General features: G+C 39.3%; 1 protein-coding gene across 2 annotated transcripts in view; it reads left to right on the forward strand.

The window, feature by feature from the left end:
* Positions 1-20,071, forward strand: part of DNAH5 (dynein axonemal heavy chain 5) — a 329,281-nt gene that overhangs the window by 214,596 nt on the left and 94,614 nt on the right. For both annotated transcript variants that reach the window (XM_070774842.1, XM_070774841.1), the window contains exons 54-55: positions 3,968-4,121; positions 5,375-5,642. In XM_070774842.1, the coding sequence (XP_070630943.1) occupies positions 3,968-4,121; positions 5,375-5,642 (422 nt within the window). The remainder of the gene's footprint in view (positions 1-3,967; positions 4,122-5,374; positions 5,643-20,071) is intronic.

The raw sequence follows: 20,071 nt of genomic DNA on the forward strand, positions 1-20,071 counted from the left end.
ACCCCCTATAGTCCATGGGGTCACAAAGAGTCAGACACGACTGAAGCAACTGAGCATGCAGGCAAAAGAATGTTAATTCAGATTTCAAGAATAGTAAACTGTTGGTAAACTGGTAAAATAGATTAAAAGTTTGTTGATTTACTTATTCATATGTTTAAAAGTATTCATTGAACACCAACTATGTGTCAGGCACTGGCTCATTGCTGGGGTACCCGATAAGCAAGGTAAGCCTGACCTGTGTCATCACGGAGTTTATAGCAGTTTAATGGGGACAACTGAGCAACTCATTCAATAAGATGCGATACGTAGGTTTTATCTCTGTTAAGGAAATAAGTGCAGACTAGAGTCTACTGAAATGTGAGGGAAGGACTGCTAACCTACTTTAGGGGATGGTCAAAAAGGCTTCCTGGAGAAAGAGATGTTTCAACTGAGATCTGAATGAGTAAGAATTATCTCAGAGAAGAGGAACAGTAGAGAATGTTCCAGGCAGAAGGATCAGCACATGTAAAGCTACATTTGAGACCCTGAAAGCTGTTACATATGGCTGGTATATAACTTAAGGTGGAAAGTGGGAAAGGAAGAAAAATGCAAGCCTTTGGAGGTGTCATAAGGAGTTTGGACTTCACCCTTGTGGCTCAAATGGTAAAGAATCTGCCTGCAGTACAGGAGTGAGTGAGCGAGTGAAGTTGCTCAGTCTTGTCCGACTCTTTGCGACCCCATGGACTGTAGCCCACCAGGCTCCTCCATCCATGGAATTTTCTGGGCAAGAGTACTGGAGTGGGTTGCCATCAGTCCCTGGATTGGGAAGACTCCCCTGGAGAAGGGAACTGGCTACCCACTCCAGTATTCTGGCCTGGAGAATTCCATGGACTGTATAGTCCATCAGGTCACAAAGAGTTGGATACGACTGAGCCATTTTCACTTCATTGTAGCACCGGGAAACCATTCATGAGTCTCCACTAGGGGAGGTGTGTCAGATTTGCATAGTGGAGAAAATGGACAGAAGGAATGAAACTGAAAGGTTAGAAGGCTAACTCAGGGATCTAGGTAAGAGATGGTGGTGTCCAGAGTGGAAGCAGTAAGAGTGAAGTATAGAGGGCAGATTCAAGAGATCCTCAAGAAACTGGCAGTTTTGAAATTGATGCATCTTGGTTCTAGCTTGGGAAACTGGATAGTTTGTGCTGCTACTCATCAAAGTAGGGACCTCCAGAAGAGCTGTCCTCAGATATGTGTGTGCAGTGTGGGGACAATTAGGAAGTAAAAATGGAAGATAAAGATCGGCCGAACAGAACTTCAGGATGAACCAAGATAAGGTGAGAAGCAAGAAGCCAGTTTGGAAAGTTTATTTGGGCAGAAAATTATTAGCAGTTAATTTCTAGGTGGGAGTCTTGCCTGTCTGGTGTTGACTAAACGTTGGTTTGGCGCTGTGATCTCTGAGATGGAGGCTCATTGCCACTTGCCGCGACAAAGTTTAGAAATGATTAAACACTGGGTTTGGGGAGCCAGATACTCTGGTTGTTGTTGTTACACCTTTTATTTGGTCTACATTACTGAATTCTGCTTGGAGAATCAATCTAAAATGTTGTTTTTTTCCCAAGTACTAAAACAGAGAGAAATAATTTTAGTTACATTGTGTATAATTCTTCTGGTTTGTGGATAGAAGCAACATTAGATGAAAGATAACCTGTTCAGAAAAGGGATTCATGTTGATATATGGCAAAACCAATACAATATTGAAAAGTTAAAAATAAAATAAAAATTTAAGCCACACACACACACAAAAAAGGGATTGAACTCTGAGATTTTTGTTCTCATATTTTGTATAAAACTTACAGTTTTCAAGTACTTTTACATGCACATGCTAATGTGATCTTTGAAAGAACTTTGTGGCCTTGTGGGTTGGCAGAATATTTTATAGCTGAGGCTCAGAAAGACTATGATTTGCGTGAAAACCCAGATAAACCTAGAAATTGACCACAGTGCTTCTGGTTTCTGGTCTGACATGACTTTGATGACACTGTGCTGCCTCAGAAAAAACACCTTTCGCCTCCTCTCTCTGTGATAAATTCCTCTGTGTGTTGTGCTGGGAATGCTCCTGTACTGAGAAAGAGGAGGGTCCGGGCCTTCTCTGGCTTCTCAGAACCTTCCAGAGACCATCCTACTGCGTTAACCTTTACATAGCCATGTGGTCAAGGCTCAGGCAATTAAGAGACTTAGATGACTCAGGTCATGTTATTTGAAGCAGTGGGGTCCTTGAGATCTAGGAGACTGGGCTGAAAGTTTTGCCCATATCTCAAGAAGATACTTTCTTTTGTTCTCCCTACCCATCTCTCTCTTTTTTCTCTCTCTCCCTTCCATTTCCTCCCTTACTCCCTCCCGCCTCTTTCTTTCTTTCTTCCTCAGGGGACTGTGTCTTCGAACATTTTTTCTCACCTTTCAGATCTTATTTATCTAGAAGTCTTCATGAAATATTGGTGCATGAGCACTGTTTACAATAGCCAGGACATGGATGCAACCTAGATGTCCATGGATAAATGAATGAATAAAGAAGTTGTGGTACATATGCACAACTGAATGTTATTCCGTCATAAAAAGGAATGAATTTGAGTCAGTTCTAGTGAGGTGGATGAACCTAGAGCCTGTTATATGGAGTGAAGTAAGAGAAAAACAAATATTGTATACTAATACATATATATGGAATCTAGAAAAATGGTACTGATGAATCTATTTGCAGGGCAGCAGTGGAGATGCAGACAGAGAACAGACTTATGGACACAGTGGGGGAAGGAGAGGGGGGAATGAATTGAGAGAGGACCACTGAAACATACACATTACCAAATGTGAAATAGATAGCAGGTGGGGATTTGCTGTATGACACAGGGAGCTCATCGTGGTACTCTGTAACAACTTAGCTGCCTGGGGGGTGGGATGTGGTGGGAGGTGGGAGAGAGGTTCAAGAGGGGGGGACATCTATATATACCTATGACTGGTTCAAGTTGGCAGAAACCAACACAATATTGTAAAACAATGATCCTCCAGTTTAAAATAAATAAAATCTTGCTGCATGGTAGTGGTATTTCTGGTTCCAGAGTTTAGGTTTTAAATGTTGAAAAAACACAGAACATAGAAGTTAAATATTTTGTAGTTTTTTAAAAACCAGAAGGCCATTGGCTCTTGTGCCTTAAATTCTGAGTTTATCTAATGACAAAAACTTCAGATACTAATTTACTGAATCAGAGTCTCTAGGATAAGAATATCTTAATTTTCCCTTTTGGCAGTCATGGGCTCCTCTATATTGAGACCTCTCTCATTTCATGATTGCAAGTTGACTTTCACTAAAGGATTCCTTTGGACATGAGAGAAGAGTTAGAGTGGGATATTTAATAATGTTTCCAATGATTCTACTGCAGTGCACTGATTGCTCAGAAAATTCTTTCATGTAAGATACAAAGATGCAGTGAAAGTAGTTGTGTTGGGTGGTTAGGAGGGCCCCGTTTATAACAGGGTGTCTCCCTCATGCCATATAATGAAGACTTGAAATTCTTTAGTTTAATTCAGTTTATGAGGTAGCTTCTAAAACATCAATTGCAGATGGGTGCTTAGTAAATTTTCCAGCTTGGCTTTTCCATTATCTTTACCGACAAATATTTTCAAAATGAGACATGTATATACTCATTTTGATGGCATTTAGTTGTGCTAAAAATTACACATTTGTTTCAGGTTGGTTTTTCACTCTAGATGTTTTTTGTGTGTAATATTATGTTTTATAAAATGCGGAGTTTTAAAAATTATTTTCATTTTTGCAAGTGAATACAGTGAACCAGTAACAATTGCATACAACAAAATAGCTATCTGATGGCATAATATCAGCATTTTTTGGTTAACCAAATGGCATAAAGCATTGTTATAAGGATCTTTCCTTCCCATGAACATATTTTAGCTAATGGCACAATGACACTCTTTCTAGATCCTACAACACATCAAATCTGATGGAAGACCTGAAGACATTGTATAGAACAGCTGGTCGGCAAGGCAAAGGCATCACTTTTATTTTCACAGACAATGAAATTAAAGATGAGTCATTTTTGGAATATATGAATAATGTTTTATCATCGGGTGAGGTAGGAGCTTATTCTTTTCTTAAATTGGAGTATAATTGCTTTGCACTGTTGCGTTGTTTCTGTTGTACAGTGAAGTGAATTAACTGTATGTATATGCCCTCCCCCTTGCACCTCCCTCCCATAGTCCCCCCATCTCACCTCTCTAGGTCATCACAGAACAGTGAGCTGAGCTCCCTGGGCTATACATCAGGTTCCCACTAGCTCGCTATCTTATACACAGTAGTGCATATATGTCAATCCCAATCTCCCAGTTCATTCCACCCTCCCCTTGCATCCCTGTATCAGCAAGTCCATTCTTTTTATGTCTGTGTCCCTATTCCTGTCCTGTGAATAGGTTCATTTGTACTATTTTTCTAGATTGCACATATTTGTGTTAATATACGATATTTGTTTTTCTCTTTCTGACTTCACTCTGTATGACAGACTCAGGGTCCATCTACATCTTTGCAAATGACTCAGTTTCATTCCTTTTATGGTTGAGTAACATTCCATTGTTGGAGAAGGCAATGGCACCCCACTCCAGTACTCTTGCCTGGAAAACCCCATGGACAGAGGAGCCTGGTGGGTTGCAGTGCATGGGGTTGCTAAGAGTCGGACACGACTGAGCGACTTCACTTTCACTTTTCACTTTCATGCATTGGAGAAGGAAATGGCAACCCACTCCAGTGTTCTTGCCTGGAGAATCCCAGGGACGGGGGAGCCTGGCGGGCCGCCGTCTATGGGGTCACACAGTCGGATACGATTGAAGCGACTTAGCAGCGGCAGCAGCGACATTCCATTGTGCATATGTACCACATATGTGTTTCACCTCTTCAGAATCCCTCCAGAGGTAGGAGGATTTCCTTCTGTATTTCTCTGTTAAGGTACTGAATCAGTACTATTATTGGGATTAGGTGATTGGTCTGAAGAATGGCTTTTCCTGTTGGGTTTTTGAGGAATAAAACTCCCAATCAAAATGTTGAAGATGTTAATGGAAGCTCCAAGAGAGGTGGAAAAACAGAAGAAGGTTGCAAGGAAAGTTGGTTGAATTTTTGATATGCCCATTCACCCCCTTAAAGGGCTGTGACTTTCCAACTAATAAAATAGAACAATTTGTGTATATTAAAATGTGGTCTGTCTTACTGTGAGGACTTTGGTTGATTTTCTAAACATGAGTTTAAGTACACAAATGAAGAAAACACATATCAGGCTGTAAATTCTGATTTATTTTTATATGCCTGTATTGAATTTGAATGTCTGCACTTTTCTCAAAGGTCTCCAACCTCTTTGCTCGTGATGAAATTGATGAAATTAATAGTGATCTCATACCAGTCATGAAAAAAGAGTATCCTAGGCGCCCTCCTACGAATGAAAACCTGTATGAGTACTTCATGAGCCGGGTCCGACAGAACCTTCACATTGTGCTCTGCTTTTCGCCCGTGGGGGAGAAATTTCGAAATCGAGCTCTGAAGTTTCCTGCCCTCATTTCAGGATGCACTATTGACTGGTTCAGCCGATGGCCCAAGGATGCCTTAGTTGCTGGTTAGTATGGGGGAGATTTTTTTATATCAGAATTTCTGGTTTATAGTGTGTGTGTGTGTGTGTGTGTGTGTGTGTGTGTATTTATATTCTGTGCCATCCACTGGATTGAGCCAAATGTCACTTTGTCCAGGGTTTGAGGATTTTTGCAAGACTTCGCTCTTTCTCATTTGGCAGCTCATTTTTTCCCCAGAGTGTGGTTATCAGCGAATGACATCTTCAGTCTGTACCCCTCCGGGTTAATTTACGGTGATTCTAGTGTTTTCAGTGTGGTTTAAAGCTTTGTCTCTGTTGCTCCCCAGGCGGATCCTGGGACATCACAGGAGGACACTGAGGTTTCAATCTCTTTAATAGCATTTGTGTTCTTTTTTAAGTGGGTTGGTCAACCTCAGAGTAGTTTAAGCCAGGTAATTCCTTCTTGTGGCTGCAGGGCTGGAAATCAAAGAGGAAAACGTTATCATCCATCCTCTGATGGTGTCTGGGCCTGAAAAAGGATTGTTCAACAGAGACTTTCATGATCGGAGCCCTTGCTGCTTCTCCTTCTGTTTAATCCTCCATCCTGTGGAACATGAATGCTTCTCTTATTCTGTAAATGCAATTGAACATGAAAGTTGTATAGGAGATGTTAGAGAGCATTCCTTCAGTTTATGGTTTTTTCAGCTTTTGGTGAGAAAATGTCTGTAGCTATTTTAAAAGATGGAGATAGTTAAGTCTTACCTCTGACCTATTGTATCAGGACTTCAGGAGAACCCTGATTCAGAGCAGTCGTTTTCAGACTTTTGGCCTGATTATAATGTCTTCATAATAATTAAGAAGAGGCTTATTTTCCAGTAAAACATGGCAGGTAGCCTTAATAGATAAAACAGTGAGAAGCAGGGTGAGGAAGGATTCTGAAGCCTCATCTTTTCATGGCCCTGTCACCTGCTTCGGCCATACCTCCCTCCCTAGCTCTGCGGTTCCCAGTGGGAGAATGACTGATTCACTGTCTCCCACTCATTATACATGGGACAGAGGGGCTGAAGGAATTATCAGAGATGCGAGAAGCCAATAGCTATAGCCAATATTTATGTATAGTATGTATGTAGCGGTGGTGGTGGTTTAGTGGCTAAGTCATGTCCAACTCTTTTGTGACCCCCTGGACTGTAGCCCACCAGGCTCCTCTGTCCATGGATTTCCCAGGCAAGAATACTGGAGTAGGGTGCCATTTCCTTCTCCAGGGGAGCTTCCCAACCCAGGGATCGAACCCGAATCTCCTGCATTGCAGGTGGATTCTTTTACTGCTGACATTTTATTCTTAGCACTCTACTCTCAATACTAACGGTTTTCTGATCTGTGTCTTTTAAACATAGACTATTTTAATATGTTTGAAATACCGATGTACAGTGTTCCCTCTTATAAGATTTGAGAAAGCACCCATGATTTAAAAATTTTAAATCCTATTTAAATGTCAATACAACTAAGGATAAAACTTTAAAATTCTGTGAAGATACAAATGCAGAGCACAAAACCACAGTATTTAAGAGCTACATTCAAGTATACTGTGAAATATGATAATTGGTATGCAAATGCTTTGTAGACTATCATGTAAGGTATTACTACTAATGATAAAAATAACAAATTTCAGGTGACAAACACCATAATATACTATAATTAGGATGATGTCATTTAAATTATGAGCCCTTCCTAGCAAGTCTTTATTTCAGTTATCCCTTCTATCACAAGACATAGGCGCTTCCTTTGTTGATTTCTCACAATCTGCCCCATTCTTTTAAATCTCTTTGCATCAACCTAAGCCAAGATTCCATGGAGGGCAGGGAAACTTTTTGTTTCTGTGTCCTCAGCTCCTAACAAGTGTCCTGACTTTCAGGCATCATCTATTTGTTCATTTATTCAGAACCTATTTATTGAGCTTCGCATGCCATTTATGGAGCCAGGCATATTGGAAGGCAAGGCAGACTCATTTCTTCCCTCAAGCTCTCTTCCCTGGCAAGCTCATCCACAGCCTCCCGTGTAATAGGCCCCATCAATTTTTTATCTCTGGTATCCTATGTCCTCTGGCTTGAAATCTGTGCACTCAACTGCTTGCTTGACACAGTCTCATTGATGTTTCCCAGGCTCCTTAAACCCAAAATGTCCAGAACCGAACTGGGCCTCTTCAGGTCGGTCTCACTTAGGGAGTTGCACAGTTGTCCATGAAACTCGACAATCTGAGAGCTCTTTGTCTTTAACACCTTTTTTCACCTCTCAAGTCTGCTCCATCACTAAGTTATGCCAACTTTATCTGCTAAATATGGTGGATTCTATCCAACTCTTTCCCTTTCAGTGGCATCCTGGGCCAAGCTATCATTGTAACTCACCTGGAAAGCTCAAATAGCTTTCTAATGATCTCTCCTCCTCTCTCACCTGTCTCTCATCCATCTCACATTGCAGAACAGTGATGAAAACAGTGGAAACAGTGTCAGACTTTATTTTTGGGGGCTCCAAAATCACTGTAGATGGTGACTGAAGCCATGAAATTAAAAGACGCTTACTCCTTGGAAGAAAAGTTATGACCAACCTAGACAGCATATTCAAAAGCAGAGACATTGCTTTGCCAACAAAGGTTCGTCTAGTCAAGGCTATGGTTTTTCCAGTGGTCATGTATGGATGTGAGAGTTGGACTGTGAAGAAGGCTGAGCACCGAAGAATTGATGCTTTTGAACTGTGGTGTTGGAGAAGACTCTTGAGAGTCTCTTAGACTGCAAGGAGATCCAACCAGTTCATTCTAAGGGAGACCAGTCCTGGGTATTCTTTAGAAGGACTGATGCTAAAGCTGAAACTCCAATATTTTGGCCACCTCATGCTAAGAGTTGACTCATTGGAAAAGACTCTGATGCTGGGAGGGATTGGAGGCAGGAGAAAAAGGGGACGACAGAGGATGAGATGGCTGGATGGCATCACTGACTCGATGGACATGAGTTTGAGTGAATTCCGGGAGTTGGTGATGGACAGGGAGGCCTGGCGTGCTGCGATTCATGGGCTCACAAAGAGTCAGACACGACTGAGTGACTGAACTGAACTGATGAAAACATAAACTTGATCACATTGCTTTCTAGTTAAAACCTTCCACTGCCCTTAGGAAAAAGCACAGTCTCTAGCGTGGCCTTCGAGGCTGGGAAGAACTGGTTCTGTCTGCCTTCCCATCCTTACCTGAGGTCACTCTTTTCCTCCTGCTCTGTTCTTCTTGATTCACGAATGTGGCCTTTTTCTTCCCACCCAATACCCTCTTTCTCCCATTCTCCCTGAGTGCTCCTCCCTTAAATGATGAAGATGATAATGATTATTTTGGGATAAGAACACTCACTGAATGTAAGATCTGTCCTCTTAGCAAGATCCTAACTGTACAGTACAACATGGTTAACTCTAGGCACTGTGGCACACAGGTGATCTGTAGGACTCAGTCATTTGTATAACTGAAACTTTGTACCTTTTGTCTAACACGTCCCCACTTCCCTCCCCTGGTCCCTGGCAGCCACCAGTCTACTCTCTGCTTCTATGGTTTGACTCTTTTAGGTTCCTTGTGTGAGTGACATCATGTAGTTTTTGTTCTTGTGGTCTGGCTTGTATATCACTCAGCATAATGCCTTCCAGGTTCACCCATGTTGTTGCACATGGCAGCATTTCCTTCTCTTTTTTTTTTTAAAGGCTGAATAATATTCCATTGTATGTAAGTATCACATTTTTTTAATCCATTCATCCATGGATGGCACTTGAGCTGTTTCCATGTCTTGGCTATTGTGAATAATGCTACAGTGAACATGGAAGCACAGATGTCTGTTTAGGATCTTGATTTTAATTCCTGTGGATATATAACCAGAAGTGGGATTGTTGGATCATATGGTAGTTTTATTCTTAATTTTTATGAGAAATTTCCTGTTTTGCATAGTGGCTGTATCAATTTACATTCCCACCAATAGTGTACAAGGGTTCTCATCTCTCTACATCCTAACAAACACTTATCTTTTTTCTTCCTTTTTTTTCCTGATCATAGATACCTTAACAAGTATGAGGTTATATCTTATTGTGGTTTACTTCTAATTTTTATTTTTTATTGAAGTATAATTGATGTACAATGTTGTGTTAGTTTCAGGTGTACAACAAAGTGATTTGGTTGTATATAAAGGTATATACTATTTTTTAGATTCTTTTCACATGTGAGTTATTACAAAATATTGATTGTAATTCCCTGTGCCATACAGTAGGCCCTTGTTTATCTATGGTATATGTAGTAGTGTATTTAGTGAATGAGTGAACGATCGTCACTCAGTTGTGTCAAACTCTCTGCAACCCCATGGACTGTAGCCTGCCAGGCTCCTCTGTCCATGGAATTCTCCAGGCAAGAATACTGGAGTGGGTTGCCATTTTCTTCTCCAGGTGTATATGTTATTGCCAAATTCCTAATTTTTCTTTCCCCACCACCTTTCCCCTCTGGTAACTATAAGTTTGTTTTTCTGTATGTTCGAGTCTATTTCTGCTTTGTAAATATGTTCATGTGTATAATTTTTTTTTTTAGATTCCACGTATAAGTGCTAACATATGATATTTGTCTTTGTCTGACTTACTGCACTATCATATTAATATTCTTGGCACCCTTGTTGAAAATCACATAACTGTATGTGTGTGGGTTTATTTCCAGGCTCTCTATTCTGTCCCATTGATCTACATGCCTGTATTTATCATGCTGTTTTAAGTTTTGTAGGTTGGTTATACATTTTGAAACAGCAAGTGATTCTGATTTGTTCTTGCTCAAAGTTGCTTTGGCTATTGGGAGTCTTCTGTGGTTCCATAAGAATTTTAGCATTAATTTTTCTATTTCTGTATAAAATGTCATTGGAATTTTGATAGTGATTTCATAAAATCTGTAAATTACTTTGGGTACTATAGACATTTTAACAGTATTAATCCTTCCAAGTTGTGAACATATAATGTGTTTCTATATATTTACATCTACTGTAATGTTTTCATTAGTGTTTTATAGTTCTCAGTACAAGTCTTTCACACCATTGGTGAAGTTTATTTTTAAGTATTTTATTTTCTGGTGCTATTATGAATGGTATTATTTTCTTATTTTTTTGGATAGTTTATTCTTATTGTTTAGAGTATTTTTCTAATTTAAAGATACTCAGAATAAGCCAAGTGTCCTCCTCTTTATCTCACACATACCATAAATACAAGATATTATAGTAATTATATTGCTTCTGAAAAAATGAAATTCTTTATATGCATGAATTTAAATGGACTGAATCTTTAGATGAAGCATTTAAAGAAAAATATGCTTTATCTTACACTATAAAATCCTTGGCCTTCCCACCATTTAGTAATCTCCATTTTGGCAAATCTTTGTTTTTAGCTTAATATTGAGTTGTTTTGAATTGTTTCTAGGTATTTCTACTATCTTTATTCTGGTGATATTGTGTTTTTCAATGAAAGTCAGTGATTCCAAAGTCACTACTAAATTCAGTTCATTCAGATTTCTCCAAGGTGAAGATAATTATTAATGTCCTACTGGGCTCTGTTTAAAATAAGCACATTGGGGAGGAGCCAAGATGGCGGAGGAGTAGGACAGGGAGAACACTTTCTCCCCCACAAATTCATCAAAAGAGCATTTAAACATCGAGTAAATTCCACAAAACAACTTCTGAATGCCGGCAGAGGACATCAGGCACCCAGAAAAGCAACCCAACTCTTCGAAAGGAGGTAGGAAAAAATATTAAAAACAAAACAAAAAAAAAGAGACAAAAGAGGGAGGGACGGAGTTCCGTCCCGGGAAGGGAATCTTAAAAAGAGAAAAGTTTCCAAACATCAGGAAACCTTCTCACTGCCGAATCTGTGCCGAGCTTTGGAAGCACAGAGGGCAACATAACAGGGAGAAAAAATAAATAAACAATTTAAAACTCGCAGATTGCGAGCCCTACGGTAACTCCCCCAGCAGAGAAGCAGCGCAGACGCCTGCATCCGCCATTAGCAAACCGGGGCTGGGCAGGGAGGCGCGGCGTGGGCTGCATCGCTGAGAGTAAGAATCTGGCCTGAATACCCTGAGCGCTATCTGAGCGAAATAATTTGGGCTAGCAAACCAGACTGTGGGATACCTACCACGCGAAAAGCCAGCCCTAACCTAAGACCGCCAGGCCCGCGCACGGAACAAAGGACTGAACAGAGATAGCCGGCTGCAGACCTTCCCCCTCCGGTGACAGGCAGCCAGAGCCGGAAGGGGGCAATCGCAGCCCCAGAGAGACATTATCTATAAAATTGTAAGCAGGCTTCTTTGCTAACTAAAACTTCTTGGGGGTCTGGACGGTCAACATCTGCCTGAGAAGGTGCGCCGGTTTTACATCCAGACAACCGAGTGGCGGGGAGGCGATAAGTCGCAGCATTGGCGCTCGCCTGGGAAGAGCAAATTGGCGCTCGGACCTGGGAAGAGCACAAAACACAGGCCCAACTGAGTCTGCGCCTCTGAGGACTACCCGAGTGCCTGAACCTGAGCGGCTTGGACCTGGGAGGTGCATGCAGCCCAGGGCCAGCCTCGGATTGTTCCCGGCGGAACAACCTAGAGTCCGAGCAGTGTGGACAGGGAGGCTACACGCGCCGTGAGCAGGGGCAGACCCAGGGTGGCTGAGGCACTGCGAGCCCACGCCAGTGTTATTTGTTTGCAGCATCCCTCCCTCCCTCCCCACAGCCGACTGAACAAGTAAGCCTAAAAAAAAAAAAAAAAAAAAGTATCCTCCACCGTGCCCTTTGAGTCAGGGCGGAAACCAGATACTGAAGAGACTAGCAAACAGAAGAAGATATAACAGAGGGAAACGCCTTGGAAGCTACAGGCAATAGATCAAAACCCTGTGGTTACTACAGACTACATAGGAAGGGGCCTATAGATCTTGAGAAATATAAATCTGACCAAGGAACTAGCCAAAAATGAACTGAACCCACAACACCCACACACAAAAAAAAACAAAAAAGTCCTAGATATATTTTTATTATTTTTACGATCATTCTTTCTTTTTTTTTTTTAATTAAAAAAAAATTTTTTTAAGTCCTCTATTGTTCCTTTAACTTTCACTTTTATAACCTATTACTTTGCAAAAAAAAAAAAAAAAGACCCTATTTTTTTCTTCTTCAGCAAACTTCATATATATATATTTTATAATTTTTTAACCTTGTTTTTTTTTGTTTGTTTGGTTTTGTTTTTTTCTTCTTTTCTTTAACATTGTATTTTTGAAATTCCAAACTCTACTCTAGATTTTTAATTTTCGCTTTTTGGTATATGTTATCAATTTTGTACCTATAGTTTTTTTTTATATAATTTCTGTGACTTTTTTTTTTTTTTTCTTCTTCTCTGTTTCTTTCTCTTCTTCTTTTATATAACATTGTATATCTGAAATTCCAAACTTTACTCTAGATTTTTAATTTATGCTTTTTGGTATTTGATATCAATTTTGTACCTGTATTTTCTTTATAATTTTTGTGACATTGTTCGTATTTGTTTGTTTGTTTTCTCTCTTTATTTTTCTTCTTCTTTTTTTTTTTTAAACATTGTATTTTTGAAATTCCAAACTCTACTCTAGATTTTTAATTTTTGCTTTCTGGTATTAGTTATCAATTTTGTACCTGTTCTTTCTTTATAATTTTCGCGACCTTGTTTGTTTTTGTTTCTTCGTTTTTTCTCTCTTTCTTTTCCTTCTTCTTTTCTTTAACATCGTATTTTTGAAATTCCAAACTCTACTCTAGATTTTTAATTTTCGCTTTCTGGTATTAGTTATCAATTTTGTACCTGTACTTTCTTTATAATTTTCGCGACCTTGTTTGTTTTCGTTTGTTCGTTCTTTCTCTCTTTCTTTTCCTTCTTCTTTTCTTTAACATCGTATTTTTGAAATTCCAAACTCTACTCTAGATTTTTAATTTTTGCTTTTATATATTTGTTACCAATTTTGTACCTTTAAGGACCCAATCTTCAGGACCCATTTTTCACTAGGGAGTGAGATTACTGGCTTGACTGCTCTCTCTCCCTTTGGACCCTCCTTTTTCTCCACCAGGTCGCCTGTGTCTCCTCCCTAACCCCTCTCTACTCTACCCAACTCTGTGAATTTCTGTGTGTTCCAGACGGTGGAGAACACTTAGGGAACTGATTACTCGCTGGATCTGTCTCCCTCCTTTTCATTCCCCCCTTTTATCCTTCTGGCCACCTCTGTTACCTTCCTCCTTCTTCTCTTCTCTGTATAACCCCGTGAACATCTCTGAGTGGTCCAGTTGTGGAGTGCACATAAGGAAGTGACTACTGGCTAGCCCACTCTCTCCACTATTGATTCACCTCATCTCATTTGGGTCACCTCTAACTCCCTCCTCCCTCTTCTCTTCTCCATGTAACCCTGTGAACCTCTCTGAGTGACCCTCACTGTAGAGAAACTTATCATCTTTAATGTAGATGTTTTATCAATGGTGCTGTATAGAAGGAGAAGTTTTGAAACTACTGTAAAAATAAGACCGATAATCGGAAGCAGGAGACTTAAGTCCAAACCCTGACTCCAGGGAACTCCTGACTCCAAGGAACATTCATTCACAGGAGCTCATCAAATGCCTCCATACCGACACTGAAACCAAGCACCACACAAGGGCCAATAAGTTCCAGGGCAAGACATACCAAGCAAATTCTCCAGCAACAAAGGAACACAGCCCTGAGCTTCAAGATACAGGCTGCCCAAAGTCACCCCAAAACTATAGACATCTCATAACTCATTACTGGACATTTCATTGCACTCCAGAGAGAAGAAATACAGCTCCACCCACCAGAACACCGACACAAGCTTCCCTAACCAGGAAACCTTGACAAGCCACCTGTACAAACCCACACACAGCGAGGAAACACCACAATAAAGAGAACTCCACAAACTGCCAGAATACAGAAAGGACACCCCAAACTCAGCAATTTAAACAAGATGAAGAGACAGAGGAATACTCAGCAGATAAAGGAACAGGATAAATGCCCACCAAACCAAACAAAAGAGGAAGAGATAGGGAATCTACCTGATAAAGAATTCCGAATAATGATAGTGAAATTGATCCAAAATCTTGAAACTAAAATGGAATCACAGATAAATAGCCTGGAGACAAGGATTGAGAAGATGCAAGAAAGGTTTAACAAGGACCTAGAAGAAATAAAAAAGAGTCAATATATAATGAATAATGCAATAAGTGAAATTAAAAACACTCTGGAGGCAACAAATAGTAGAATAACAGAGGCAGAAGACAGGATTAGTGAATTAGAAGATAGAATGGTAGAAATAAATGAATCAGAGAGGATAAAAGAAAAACGAATTAAAAGAAATGAGGACAATCTCAGAGACCTCCAGGACAATATTAAACGCTACAACATTCGAATCATAGGGGTTCCAGAAGAAGAAGACAAAAAGAAAGACCATGAGAAAATACTTGAGGAGATAATAGTGGAAAACTTCCCTAAAATGGGGAAGGAAATAATCACCCAAGTCCAAGAAACCCAGAGAGTACCAAACAGGATAAACCCAAGGAGAAACACCCCAAGACACATATTAATCAAATTAACAAAGATCAAACACAAAGAACAAATATTAAAAGCAGCAAGGGAAAAACAACAAATAACACACAAGGGAATTCCCATAAGGATAACAGCTGATCTTTCAATAGAAACTCTTCAAGCCAGGAGGGAATGGCAAGACATACTTAAAATGATGAAAGAAAATAACCTACAGCCCAGATTATTGTACCCAGCAAGGATCTCATTCAAGTATGAAGGAGAAATCAAAAGCTTTTCAGACAAGCAAAAGCTGAGAGAATTCTGCACCACCAAACCAGCTCTCCAACAAATACTAAAGGATATTCTCTAGACAGGAAACACAAAAACGGTGTATAAACTCGAACCCAAAACAATAAAGTAAATGGCAACGGGAACATACTTATCAGTAATTACCTTAAACGTAAATGGGTTGAATGCCCCAACCAAAAGACAAAGACTGGCTGAATGGATACAAAAACAAGACCCCTACATATGTTGCCTACAAGAGACCCACCTCAAAACAGGGGACACATACAGACTGAAAGTGAAGGGCTGGAAAAAGATTTTCCATGCAAATAGGGACCAAAAGAAAGCAGGAGTAGCAATACTCATATCAGATAAAATAGACTTTAAAACAAAGGCTGTGAAAAGAGACAAAGAAGGTCACTACATAATGATCAAAGGATCAATCCAAGAAGAAGATATAACAATTATAAATATATATGCACCCAACACGGGAGCACCACAGTACGTAAGACAAATGCTAACAAGTATGAAAGGAGAAATTAACAATAACACAATAATAGTGGGAGACTTTAATACCCCACTTACACCTATGGATAGATCAACTAAACAGAAAATTAACAAGGAAACACAAACTTTAAACGATACAATAGACCAGTTAGACCTAATTGATATCTATAGGTCATTTCATCCCAAAACAATGAATTTCACCTTTTTCTCAAGCGCACATGGAACCTTCTCCAGGATAGATCACATCCTGGGCCATAAAGCTAGCCTTGGTAAATTCAAAAAGATAGAAATCATTCCAAGCATCTTTTCTGACCACAATGCAGTAAGATTAGATCTCAATTACAGGAGAAAAACTATTAAAAATTCCAACATATGGAGGCTGAACAACACGCTGCTGAATAACCAACAAATCACAGAAGAAATCAAAAAAGAAATCAAAATTTGCATAGAAATGAATGAAAATGAAAACACAACAACCCAAAACCTGTGGGACACGGTAAAAGCAGTCCTAAGGGGAAAGTTCATAGCAATACAGGCACACCTCAAGAAACAAGAAAAAAGTCAAATAAATAACCTAACTCTACACCTAAAGCAACTAGAAAAGGAAGAAATGAAGAACCCCAGGGTTAGTAGAAGGAAAGAAATCTTAAAAATTAGAGCAGAAATAAATGCAAAAGAAACAAAAGAGACCATAGCAAAAATCAACAAAACCAAAAGCTGGTTCTTTGAAAGGATAAATAAAATTGACAAACCATTAGCCAGACTCATCAAGAAACAAAGGGAGAAAAATCAAATCAACAAAATTAGAAACGAAAATGGAGAGATCACAACAGACAACACAGAAATACAAAGGATCATAAGAGAGTACTATCAACAATTATATGCCAATAAAATGGACAACGTGGAAGAAATGGACAAATTCTTAGAAAAGTACAACTTTCCAAAACTGGACCAGGAAGAAATAGAAAATCTTAACAGACCCATCACAAGCATGGAAATTGAAACTGTAATCAAAAATCTTCCAGCAAACAAAAGCCCCGGTCCAGACGGCTTCACAGCTGAATTCTACCAAAAATTTAGAGAAGAGCTAACACCTATCCTGCTCAAACTCTTCCAGAAAATTGCAGAGGAAGGTAAACTTCCAAACTCATTCTATGAGGCCACCATCACCCTAATACCAAAACCTGACAAAGATCCCACAAAAAAAGAAAACTACAGGCCAATATCACTGATGAACATAGATGCAAAAATCCTTAACAAAATTCTAGCAATCAGAATCCAACAACACATTAAAAAGATCATACACCATGATCAAGTGGGCTTTATCCCAGGGATGCAAGGATTCTTCAATATCCGCAAATCAATCAATGTAATACACCACATTAACAAATTGAAAAATAAAAACCATATGATTATCTCAATAGATGCAGAGAAAGCCTTTGACAAAATTCAACATCCATTTATGATAAAAACTCTCCAGAAAGCAGGAATAGAAGGAACATACCTCAACATAATAAAAGCTATATATGACAAACCCACAGCAAACATTATCCTCAATGGTGAAAAATTGAAAGCATTTCCTCTAAAGTCAGGAACAAGACAAGGGTGCCCACTTTCACCATTACTATTCAACATAGTTTTGGAAGTTTTGGCCACAGCAATCAGAGCAGAAAAAGAAATAAAAGGAATCCAAATTGGAAAAGAAGAAGTAAAACTCTCACTATTTGCAGATGACATGATCCTCTACATAGAAAACCCTAAAGAGTCCACCAGAAAATTACTAGAAATAATCAATGACTACAGTAAAGTTGCAGGATATAAAATCAACACACAGAAATCCCTGGCATTCCTATACACTAATAATGAGAAAACAGAAAGAGAAATTAAGGAAACAATTCCATTCACCATTGCAACAGAAAGAATAAAATACTTAGGAATATATCTACCTAAAGAAACTAAAGACCTATATATAGAAAACTATAAAACACTGGTGAAAGAAATCAAAGAGGACACTAATAGATGGAGAAATATACCATGTTCATGGATTGGAAGAATCAATATAGTGAAAATGAGTATACTACCCAAAGCAATTTATAGATTCAACGCAATCCCTATCAAGCTACCAACAGTATTCTTCACAGAGCTAGAACAAATAATTTCACAATTTGTATGGAAATACAAAAAACCTCAAATAGCCAAAGCGATCTTGAGAAAGAAGAATGGAACTGGAGGAATCAACCTACCTGACTTCAGGCTCTACTACAAAGCCACAGTTATCAAGACAGTATGGTACTGGCACAAAGACAGAAATATTGATCAATGGAATAAAATAGAAAGCCCAGAGATAAACCCACGCACATATGGACACCTTATCTTCGACAAAGGAGGCAAGAATATACAATGGATTAAAGACAATCTCTTTAACAAGTGGTGCTGGGAAATCTGGTCAACCACTTGTAAAAGAATGAAACTGGACCACTTTCTAACACCATACACAAAAATAAACTCAAAATGGATTAAAGATCTAAACGTAAGACCAGAAACTATAAAACTCCTAGAGGAGAACATAGGCAAAACACTCTCCGACATACATCACAGCAGGATCCTCTATGACCCACCTCCCAGAATATTGGAAATAAAAACAAAAATAAACAAATGGGACCTAATTAACCTTAAAAGCTTCTGCACATCAAAGGAAACTATTAGCAAGGTGAAAAGACAGCCTTCAGAATGGGAGAAAATAATAGCAAATGAAGCAACCGACAAACAACTAATCTCAAAAATATACAAGCAACTCCTACAGCTCAACTCCAGAAAAATAAACGACCCAATCAAAAAATGGGCCAAAGAACTAAATAGACATTTCTCCAAAAAAGACATACAGATGGCTAACAAACACATGAAAAGATGCTCAACATCACTCATTATCAGAGAAATGCAAATCAAAACCACTATGAGGTACCATTTCACACCAGTCAGAATGGCTGCGATCCAAAAGTCTACAAATAATAAATGCTGGAGAGGGTGTGGAGAAAAGGGAACCCTCTTACACTGTTGGTGGGAATGCAAACTAGTACAGCCACTATGGAGAACAGTGTGGAGATTCCTTAAAAAACTGGAAATAGAACTGCCTTATGATCCAGCAATCCCACTGCTGGGCATACACACTGAGGAAACCAGAAGGGAAAGAGACACGTGTACCCCAATGTTCATCGCAGCACTGTTTATAATAGCCAAGACATGGAAGCAACCTAGATGTCCATCAGCGGATGAATGGATAGGAAAGCTGTGGTACATATACACAATGGAGTATTACTCAGCCATTAAAAAGAATACATTTGAATCAGTTCTAATGAGGTGGATGAAACTGGAGCCTATTGTACAGAGTGAAGTAAGCCAGAAGGAAAAACATAAATACAGTATACTAACGCATATATATGGAATTTAGAAAGATGGTAACAATAACCTGGTGTACGAGACAGCTAAAGAGACACTGATGTATAGAACAGTCTTATGGACTCTGTGGGAGAGGGAGAGGGTGGGAAGATTTGGGAGAATGGCAATGAAACATATAAAATATCATGTAGGAAACGAGTTGCCAATCCAGGTTCGATGCATGATGCTGGATGCTTGGGGCTGGTGCACTGGGACGGCCCAGAGGGATGGTATGGGGAGGGAGGAGGGAGGAGGGTTCGGGATGGGGAGCGCATGTATACCTGTGGAGGATTCATTTTGATATTTGGCAAAACTAATACAATTATGTAAAGTTTAAAAATAAAATAAAATTGGAAGAAAAAAAAAAATAAGCACATTGTTATTAAAATAGGCCATCCTTATTTGTAACTAACGTCTCAATAAAATCAATATGCTTATAAAGTCATATAAGCATATATATGGCATATTTTTTTTTCAAAGAAGGCTGTTTTAATTATGTATGTACACTGGCCTTTTTTCAAAAATATTACTTGATTTATTAATATAGTATGCAGGGTTTCCTCCTTCTGAGTCAGACACCACTGCTTCGGAAACTGCTTGCAACTAACGATGGAGCATAAGCAGAAATGAGGCCACTGCACTCAGTAACCACTCAGAAAGGAACACCAACTGCAGTAGT

Source organism: Bos indicus, chromosome 20, assembly GCF_029378745.1.
Source record: "Bos indicus isolate NIAB-ARS_2022 breed Sahiwal x Tharparkar chromosome 20, NIAB-ARS_B.indTharparkar_mat_pri_1.0, whole genome shotgun sequence".
NCBI lineage: Eukaryota > Metazoa > Chordata > Mammalia > Artiodactyla > Bovidae > Bos > Bos indicus.